Source organism: Sander vitreus, chromosome 11 (assembly GCF_031162955.1).
Source record: "Sander vitreus isolate 19-12246 chromosome 11, sanVit1, whole genome shotgun sequence".
NCBI lineage: Eukaryota > Metazoa > Chordata > Actinopteri > Perciformes > Percidae > Sander > Sander vitreus.
Genome location: NC_135865.1, coordinates 11813835 through 11824032, shown reverse-complemented (window position 1 = coordinate 11824032; position 10198 = coordinate 11813835). Strand labels below are relative to the sequence as shown.

Here is a 10198-nt window from a genome sequence, read left to right as displayed (position 1 = left end):
TCATGACCCCTAAATGTGATTGACGCTTCTGGAATACCAAACCTCTGAATATAAATGTCTTATAAAAGTAATACTACCCCCCTTCTCTTCTCCATATGGCCTGATTGCACTTACACCGAGTGACTAATGGTAGCATCAGACCTAATGACACAGACAGTCATGTCACATGCCTTGATGAGGTTAAAGACTAGTCAGTTTGACTATTAATTATTCGTCCCCGAAGTTCATTAAACCTGCGGTGTACGGACATCACACAGATACAACAGCTGGAGTTGGGTAGGTGTCACCTTGATCCTTTACACAAGGTTTTGAGGAAGTAAGTTTGTGTAGAGATAACATTTCCAAAAAATGACCAGAATCACAGTGGCGCATGACAAGTGTTAAAGGGGAAAGGTGGCAGATTTTTATTTTAATGTGTATGCAAGACATGCTCTAGTAGATCATGAGCATACAGTACACATAACAAATAGGCTTTGCCATGACAACAATGTCAATGTAGCAGTGTCAACAAAACTATTGGACCTGACTTCCCCAAAGCTGAAATACAGCAAGGTGAACAGTATGTCCAGTTACTAGTAAGGCTAAAGAAATGTATCCAGCACTACATCACAATTTTTTTTTATTTTTTTTTTTTACTTAGTTCGGTGCTGGTTTGACTGAAATCTCAGAAACTGGTTTCCTAACTTTGATCCAGACTTGTGAAAAACCTTTGAAGAAATTGGACATGTCTCAAAGCCATCCCTTGTATTTATGACTTGCATAAGACAGAGGAAAGAGGGAGAACACTGCTTGCCGAGGCAGGTCCAATATTATTCATTATGCTATCATGAATTTAAACATCAAGTCGTCACACAACTCACTCAACAAATGATTTTTCCTTGTCAAACTAACTTCTTCCAAAAAATTCAAGTTCAAATTAAAGAAAGACCACTGAAATGTTCCAATCATCAAAAATGGTGCTGCTTGGTTTAGCTCGACGACAAGTCTGTTGTGGAATTCAGTCGTGTTTTTCTGAGCTGCTTATGACCAACAGCAAATACAGAAGGAGTATTCCGAGAAATATTCCAGGCAACTAACACAGGACAGTTTGTAGGTCAGCATAGACGTTTTCTATGGTCTGTGGACATTTCACATTTGTAATGGAACAGCAGCCAGTTGTCCACTTAAAAGCCTTCCACTACTATGGCAGCCATGAGGTTTGAAAGTGTGTTAAGACTTCAGTGTGGACAAACAGGCTGGTGCCACATCAAAATAACACATTTGTTCTCAGTACTTGCCACTTTCTATAACTCACTGTTATTCATGCACAAAGACAACTTGCTTGCAGAAAATGGAGGTCATAAACAGACTTTTGCGTTCACAGTAGAGTCAGACTGGTGTGTCAATCGGCAAATACAGTGAGTCTATGATATCAACCTTTAATTCAAACATGTATTAGCCAGTCATGTAATGCATATCAATAATTACATAATGATCACTAACATTCAATCAAATTTGAATACCCTATTGAGTTTTAGAGTACTTCAGTCCAAACGTGGATACAATGTCTTTCACATATGGCAAAGAATAATATTCAAAAAACCAAACGGTACAATTTGCGTTTTATGCCATGAAATTGTTAAATGTCAATACATTGAACATTGACAAATTAACAGTTGTTGGCAGCTTCAATTCAACAGTATGAAATGTATAAAAACAAATAAAAAAAAAAGGTAAACCCAAATCCCTAGAATCAACTGTAACCATTTACATGCCTTACACATACAGGGTCCATTTACATATGTTGTTTCAGTTGAATCTGTGGAGTTGATTTTACTTTTAAAAAGGGATTTCTTGTTTTTTGTCAAGCTGCGCTAATCTGGAGAAAGCCATTTGGTGCCACATTGCTTAATTAAGGAGCCAACATTTTTTTTTTTTTCTTGTAATGAAACTTGTTCAACTTTAGGTTTAAGATGGGAAATGGGGAATAAAATCAATAAATAAACTGATAATATTGAAGAGATTAGCGTCTGGAGTGGCTCCTGTCTCTACTGTTGCTGTGTTTCTTGTATCTGTAATGGCTGCGACTCCTCCCGTCTTTACTTTTGTTGCTGGACCTAGAGCTGCCTCTGCTGTATCTACGGTGACTATGCCTGCTGCTCCTCCCTCTGCTGTAACTCCTCCCACTGCTGCTCCGGCTCCTGTCACGGCTGGAGCTTGTGCTCCTACTGCAATGGCTGTGGCTGCGCCTCCTGCTGCCACGGTGACTGAGGCTCCTCCTATGAACACTGGAGCTCCTCCTGCGGTGGCTGGAGCTCCTTCTCCTCCGGCTGTAGCTGTGGGAGCGCCTCCTCCTCCCCCGGCTATGGGAGCTCCTCTCTCTGTGGGAGCTCTCCCGGTCCCTCACTTGCTCCCTACTGTGCCTGCTCCCCACCTCTTTCCTCCTTCCCTCCCGGCCTTTCTTCCTGTCCCCTCCTCTCCTCTCCTCGGTTGCTCTGGTTTTGCCCGAAACTTGGGAATGCACGCTAGATTTGGACGCCCGTTTCTCTTTGCTCTCAACTGCCTTCACTCCGTACACCTGGCCAAGGAGCCCCAACATCACAACACCACCAGGATCAGAGGCCTCCTCACTCGTTACAGGGCCAGCCTGACCCTGCGTGCCTGCAGATCGTGTGGTTTTACCGCTGCTCTTCTTTAACATGTTGCCAAGCAGTTTCTCCCTTAGCTCCTTCTCACGGCGCTGGAGCTCCAGTGCTCGCTCCTTCTCCACCTCCACCCTCCGGAGCTCTTCCTCCTGCTTGCGTCGGCAGGCCTCCAGCTGCTGAAGACGAGCTAGTTCCTCCTTCTGTCTGGCCTGCTCTTGCCTTTCCCGGTCCTCCCGTTCGGCCCGCTCTTTCTCCTGCTGCTGCTGCCTCACGGCCTGGAGAGGAGGAGCAAAAAAAATGAACAGATAGTAGAAACAATTAAATAAATAAAAAAACACACAACCAGCAGCAAAATCCAAGTTCAGGTCAGACAGTCAGGTAGTGCTACACTGCTACTTCTTGGCTGGGAGGAGTAACTGTGTGGAGTGTTGTCTTCATATTTAACAGAGAGTGGTATTGATCTTCTCGGCTAACTCTCGTCACGAAAGCGAGCCCCGACATCAATAGACCTCCTTGATGACAGACACGCAAAGTAAGTTGCACTTACTGTATTCTTTGCTGTGGAATATTTATGAGGCTAGTGACGCTTAAAAAATAAAGCTTAACTTACAGTGCTTTCACATTTGGTTTAAAAAAGTTCACGAAAGGTTGGTATCTATCTCGTGAACACCTTTACACAATCACACATTCACAATCAACGACCAGACTCTTAACAAGCGATTGTGCCTGCGTTAGAAAGTTAACTAGTCGCAAGTTTGCGGTAAAATGCAGTTGGGTTGTCGAGGTCAAAACACTATATAGTAGCTGTGAATCAAATAAACGTATAATAAATAATGTCATTGTTTACTCTTACACTGAATGTTGAATGCTGCTTCAATCCAGATGAGTATTGAAAAGTATTTTCCGCGACTGAAAAAGGCACGTGTTGAGGATGAGGACCAGCCTGAACCGGAGGTATCAGTCTGAAACAGAGCTGAACAGTCCGACCAGTGTAAGTAATTGTTATTAATTTGTTTACAGTATTTTCAGGCTTCAACCAGTGAAAGACAGGGTCAGAGAGAGAGAGAGAGAGAGAGAGAGAGAGAGAGAGAGAGAGAGAGAGAGAGAGAGAGAGAGAGAGAGAGAGAGATTCATTAGGCATTGAAGTAGGAGAGGAGGACAGCATCCAACAGCGTGATCCTCCTCAGTTTTTGATACTTGATTGTTACGAAAATAAGTATTCTTTCCCCCCACCCCCCCGTGAAATTTGTAGACAGTCACCTCAGTATTGGTATCAAAATGACATGTATCATTACATACCAGGTGTGTGTGTGTGTGTGTGTGTCCATTGAGAGTGTATTGTGTGTCTTTGTGTACATGCCGTACCTTGGCCCTGGCCAGCAGCTCAGCAATGAGCCGTATTGACTCCAGGTTGCGCTGCGCAAGCAGCAGCCTCCTCTCCTCCATGGCGATCTTCATCTGCAGCTTCTTCTGCTCCTCTTCCTGTTGTCGCCTGACCTTCTTCAGGTTCCTTCTCTCCTCTCTCTCCCGCAGCTTCTGCTCTCGCTTTCGTAATCTCTCTTCCTTCCTCTTCTCCTTCTCTTCCTCTTCTTGCTCCTTCTGTTTCCTGAACAAAAGGTAAATTGTCCTCTGTGAATATGTGTTATCACTGGTAACGCTTTGCTATCTACTCTGGTCAAACAGTGTTGCTTAGCAATGCATTGTAACTTTTCTTCAGCGAGGGCAAAATTAAATTAACCAAACATAACCGAGTGGGTGACAACAAAAGTAACCAATGTTATACTGAAAATGAATTCCTTTCCTCCTTTCTTTCCCATACAATTTGAATGCAGGAGTACAACACCATGCATTTGTTCATCACAAACTGTTTCTCTTTTGTCTTCCGTCATACCTCTCCTCCTCCTTACGGCGCTCCTCCTCTTCCTTCTCCCGTCGTTTCTGCTCCTCTCTCTGCCTCTCCAGCTCCTGTAACTTCAGCCTCTCCATGCTCCTCCTTTTCAGAGCCAACTCACTCAGGTGCTTGCTGGTGTCAAAGGACACCTGAGTAAAACACATATGCACAGATACAAGGCTTACAAAAAGGGTATAACAGCATTTTCATTTTCTTGTAAGAATCTGTTTTTCAAATAATATTTCAGTGTTTGAGCATCTATGACGTTTTAATGAATCTGGAGTAATGCCTGTCCAGTAAAACCAGAATCAACAGTGTCAGTGTCAACAGTCTCCAAATAGAGAGCAAAATCATTTGTGCTAGTCAGATCCTGCTCTCCAAAAATGTCTAACAAATAGATGGTAAAGAAGCTTTAGGCTATTGTAGCTTGGCAGATCATCCCTGCCACTGTGAAGAACAGATATAAAAAAAGTGCACTACAACAACTTATTATTGAAATCTACAGTATATAGTTATACAACTCATTGATAATTTGCCTGTTGATTACCACAGTGCCTTGGTTAAAAAGGGTTATGAGGGCCATCATTTTCAAAATACTTCATGTCATATGCAAGCGAGATAAAGCACTGTAAATAGGTGTTGAGATTATAAAGACGCCTTCTCTTTGTTTATTTATGTAAATTAAGGACAAAATCAACTAACAATACGGTGATCCTCCCTTGCTTCTTATACCCTAATTTAGATTTCACAGCGAAGCCTTGTTCTGTGGATTAAGAGACCCGGCTCCCCCGATCCTCATTACCTTGGAAATAATGATGACCCAGCTTTAATTCTTATTTCACTAAAAGGTCTTAAAGCGTCTTATGTGTCTCTCAACAACACAATATAATTGCTAAAATCTGCCTATCTGCAGTATCACTACAGCAGTTGAAATTCACTTGTGGCCACAAGTGAATTTCACACGCAAAACAGAGGTATGCAAAAATAGCTGTTGATGTTAAAAAAAAAACTTCATAATCGCGATTTAAAAAAGAAGAAATACGTCGTCATTGTTACAAAGAAATCCCACATTGCCATGTGCGTTTACAAGTTGAACTGGCCAACACACTACCCTGCAATGTTCACTATTGGCGGTAAGAAGTCTCGATATACACCTTAATCATGAGTTACACTCAAGTTTTCTCAACACTTGCCTGTTAAAGTTTGCATTGATCAAATTCTCTATCTAGGAGTGAACACATTTAGGAAGTCAAACGACTTTTCAAAATGAATTACGTCCTTCAGGTCATAAAGCTCAGAAACAGGTCGCTTTTAGGAAAAGGATACCCAACTCACAAACTGTTCTGGGAGGAAATATTTCAAGGGTTCGGTTGAATAATGGGGTTTTTGCTATAACCATTAACATGGCTCGTGCAGTACTTTACAACCACGAGAGCCTGCAGTACCTTGATGTTGCAGGCCACTGCCTTTCCGTCGTCTCCTTTCAGCATCAGCTTCATGCTGCGCAGAGTGTCCATGGCCTTGGTGAAGCCGCCGTACTCCTGGTACTGGACATAAGCCTCAAAGTTCAGATGACCCCCGAAACTGAATGTGTTGAAGTTCTTGTCCAGCATCTCCTCCCTGTATGGGTCCAGCATGGGGATGTCAACATGTCGCACCTACAATCAAAAAGGTGGTACGTTGACCAAATCAAACACTGAATGTTATTTTTGGCTAAGTTTCTTCATATTGATTATGTGACAATATAAGATACATGGCTTTTGGGGATTTCTTGCAATATTTAATTTATTTATCAATCAAATATGTTTAGAAAATTCTATCACTTACATGTAATGCACACAACCACAGCTGTCTCTTTGAATTATATTGTTTGAGTAAAACAAATTAAAAGTTTCACCACAAAAGTCAATACATGAACAATACATGTCATTACACGTTACACATTTTTCTATCCCGATATAGGCTATTTCATAACTCCATATGCATATATATAGCATATTTTCTGGTAATTCAATAACTAGTCTACATGAAATAACCACATGGTAAAGCCTGTTCTTGTATACTCCTGTGTGAATTAAATGATAAATGAAAAATACTCAGTATTTTCTCATTTTAACAAGACCTTTGGTGCAACAGGCAGGGATCAGAACGTAAAGTGTCGTTAATGATGTAAATAATCGGACGCCGTTTTTTTCGACATTGCGACAGAAACGATATAGAAAAATATGTACAATAGACAATATATATCATCATATGGCCCAGCCTTAAGTGGGAAATTATCTTATTTCAAACTAACAAATTGCATAACGTGAATTCTGTGTTCAGGTGAATTTTCTATTAAAATCAGAGACAGAAACATGTCCCACCTTGCCAAATGCCTGGAAGACTGCAGTGAGGACCTCTTCAGAGGGCCTGTCTGGGTACGGGCTGTCCTTCTGGCTGAACCAGCGGCAAGGAAGTCCCTCCAGGTGGATGGTGTCTGGCCTCTCTCCTGGCAGAGTCTCATTCATGTCCTTGGCGTCTCGGAAGAAGGAGTCCCAGTCATGACGTGTAGGGAAGTCCACTTTGTTCTCTACTGCACGAACCTGAGGAAAGAGAGGGAGAGGATGGTTGAGATAGATAGATAGATAGATAGATAGATAGATAGATAGATAGATAGATAGATAGATATATATATATATATATAGTTGCCAGTTTAGTAGGTACACTTAAATGAAACTGATGCAGTCCAATACAACAACCCTGCAATAAAATAAAGTTTTTGTTGAAACAATTTTAGAGAGGTGTTGATTCAACTTTATGGCTAGTTTGTAGGGCAGTTTAATTACATTGCATTATGATGAGAGGTGTTTCTAATATTTAGTCTCCACTCTTACTGATATTGATGAGGTGGGCAAAACATTAGAAACATCTGTCAGTATAACACAATACAACTCAACTGCACCACAAACTACAGCTTTCAAAATAACCAAGGAAGTACCAGATAAGGATGCTGCAATCAGCAACATAACGAGCAAAGTTTGATCATGGGATTGTGCTCCAGTATAATGTCAGTCATACCTTCAGTACATCAGTAAATCCACTAAGTTTGATGCACTTCACATCCAGACGGCTCAGCAGGCTTTTGACCACAGTCTTGTTTTCCACCTCGCCCTCAAAGCGGATGAAGTCCATGGTGCTCTTGGAGATTCGCAGGGCTGAAAACTGTTCTGGAGCTACCATGGCCTTTACCCTCTCCATTACCTCCCAGTTGGAGATGCTCTTGCCTGGAAGCTTGAGCTGTGGCAGAGCCACGCTGATGGTTATTTTGGCAATGGGCTTGAGGTACAGGTTGTACTCAGAGGAGAGGCACACTGCCTCTGTAGTATCATGGACAATGGTGGTCATTGTAGCAGCCATTTGGAGAAGCTGCAGGAAGGTTGGCGAGATAGTGAAGACTATTAGCACATCACATGTTAGCTGTTCTTGAAATAATTACCCGGAATTAGTGAACTATTTAGCGCTTTCACTTTCCAATATAATAAACAAAAGTTGCTATGCTACTGGGAAGATCCATGGGGGAGATCTCAATGCCAAACTCCATTCAACATTCTGAAAATTCAGTGTTGTTGCCATAGAAATAGAATCCAATAGTTGTTATTTCATTGATGATTGGAAAACACAAGTCTCACACAAAATGAATTAAAAACATTAAAACAAATATCTAGCTAACCATAACCATATATGTCCCCTTTTATATTGGGAACACATCAATATCAAGCCGTGGTTTAACTAAGCGTTTGGTTCACCGGTTATTTGTATTTATACAGACGTATAATGTTAGATATATCTAAAGCTACACGGTAGAAAACGCTAGCCAGGTTTATTTATTTTTAGCGCTTTGTCTCATCAAATAGTCAAGTTTCACTGCCTAGCTCAACGTACCTAGCGGTAACGTTACTACGTTACAGTATCTAGGAAAGTTAACGTTACTTAATTACAGTTAGCACGGTGACTAAACGCTTCCAAACTATGCTAGCTAACGTTAAAAAGCTGCTAGCTAGCTAGCTAACCGTAACGTTAACGGCGTTATGATAGATACCGAAGTGAGACATCCTCGAGGTTTGCTAGCTAATTATCAAATGACTAGCTAGCTAACGTTACTGTTTACACTTCATGTGTGGGACAAAACCTTAGCTATTAGCTACGTGCAAACTGTATTGGTTAATTAAACAGCTAATGTTAGTGTTATTTCTAGCTAGTTAATGTTAGTAGCAGGCTAGTTAGCTTGAAGTGTTTTGTATATATCTCTAACGTTACCTTTTAAAGACACGTCCGTGTGCTTTTATATACGACGTTATGCTAACGGCAGTTATCCCACTAGCTAGATTTCACCGCCACCTACCTAACATCCGTTAGCCTCCTGGCAAAAAAGTTAACAAACTTATTGTAACTGCAGCCAAACACTGAAAGGGAAATCCATGGATGTGTTATAAGACCGGGGGAAATCACAAAAAAACCCAACTACATGCCACTTCCGCATGCAGTAAACTTTGACCTTAAAAATAAACAACGTGGGGGCGTTATTTCAGAACAGCGACACCATGTGGAACCAGTGTGCAGAAAGATACAGGAAAATAAGAAAATGGCAAAAGAGAATGACTTATTGATATTATCGCGAATTTCTGGTGCACAGTCATATAAGTAGCTAGCTAAACGGAGATCACCTGTGTGTAGTCAATGGGTAACAAGTGATTGTAGTAGCCTGCAGATTATAGACACCCTATGGACTACCGTACAGATTGACTTGACTTGAAATACACCTGTAGGTTCAAACACGTAGCCTAGTTCATATTTCATTTTTATAATAATTTAATAATTTCACTAGAAATCTGTTTGAGATCAGAGATTTTCTGATGATTAGCCTAAAAAAGCCACAATAAATTTACTTAAGTGTTGTACAGTAAAACAAAAAAAAACATGAAAACCTCCAAGAGGGATGAATACTTTTCATAGGAACTGCCGCCTGACAATAGAACATCCAGCTGACAATGTACATTTGTTACTACATTGATGGCTATTTGGCACTGTTAGTCACAAGTTAGGCTTTGTATGAATGTCATCATCACTGTGGTAACTATTTTGGGGAGAGAGTGAGAGATGGGGATAGATTGGACATGGATTAGTCCAACAGCGGAGGCCCCAGGCAAAAAAGTTGGCACTGTTTCCCTGAAAAGATGGCAGAGGAATTTACATAATAGGCATTACTCCCTTCACTTTGTATTTAGGTCAGTAGCTGCAGTCAGAACAGCCTCTCTGCCATGTCCCGATCAGCAGTCATCTTTACAGATAGCCTGCCTTAAGGCAACTAGAATCTGAAATCTACTGACTCAGGAAAAGGCTCATCCCTTCATTGACCTAAATGCTGTTTGACTAGTCGATCAGGGCAAAAAAAGAGATCAGAGAAACATCAAAAGAGCAGATTCTGACTCAAGAGTATTTACATTTATACAAGCAGCACATTTGATTGTAATGACTGTAAACATGTAATCCTGCTTTTATATTGCTGATTTGTTCTGGTAAACATGAAGTAGAGGACAGACCCAGGCGGGAGCTAGAAGAAACATCAGTGCCAGAAGACCATTGTCAGAACAGTGGTTATCTGTCCAGTCCCAGGCACTGAGTATTCACTGCAAATACATAT

The 10198-nt window shown here is 41.2% G+C and overlaps 1 protein-coding gene across 3 annotated transcripts; it reads right to left on the bottom strand.

Annotated features, from left to right (window-relative positions):
* Nucleotides 1-380: 380 nt before the first annotated feature.
* On the bottom strand, nucleotides 381-9034 carry akap17a (A kinase (PRKA) anchor protein 17A). Of its 3 annotated transcripts, none has more exons than XM_078261631.1 (8): nucleotides 8815-9034; nucleotides 7576-7923; nucleotides 6882-7100; nucleotides 5961-6173; nucleotides 4516-4664; nucleotides 3990-4230; nucleotides 3478-3597; nucleotides 381-2899 (listed from the first exon to the last, which is right to left on the bottom strand). In XM_078261631.1, the coding sequence occupies exons 2-8, from the start codon at nucleotides 7912-7914 to the stop codon at nucleotides 2003-2005; spliced, it is 2178 nt and encodes a 725-aa protein (XP_078117757.1). In that variant the 5' UTR covers nucleotides 7915-7923; nucleotides 8815-9034; the 3' UTR covers nucleotides 381-2002. The 3 variants fall into 3 exon arrangements, with proteins under 3 accessions (XP_078117757.1, XP_078117759.1, XP_078117760.1); XM_078261633.1 differs by having other exon boundaries at nucleotides 8900-9034; XM_078261634.1 differs by lacking the exon at nucleotides 3478-3597 and having other exon boundaries at nucleotides 8815-9033.
* Between the last annotated feature and the right edge of the window lie 1164 nt (nucleotides 9035-10198).

Coding starts and splice junctions, on each gene's coding strand:
- akap17a (XM_078261631.1), bottom strand. CDS start 7,914: ATGGCTGCTACAATGACCACCATTGTCCATGATACTACAGAGGCAGTG. Junction 6,174..6,881: donor TCTTCCAGGCATTTGGCAAG/GTGGGACATGTT, acceptor TTTTGATTGTAG/GTGCGACATGTTGACATCCC. Junction 3,598..3,989: donor AGCTGCTGGCCAGGGCCAAG/GTACGGCATGTA, acceptor CGGACTGTTCAG/CTCTGTTTCAGACTGATACC.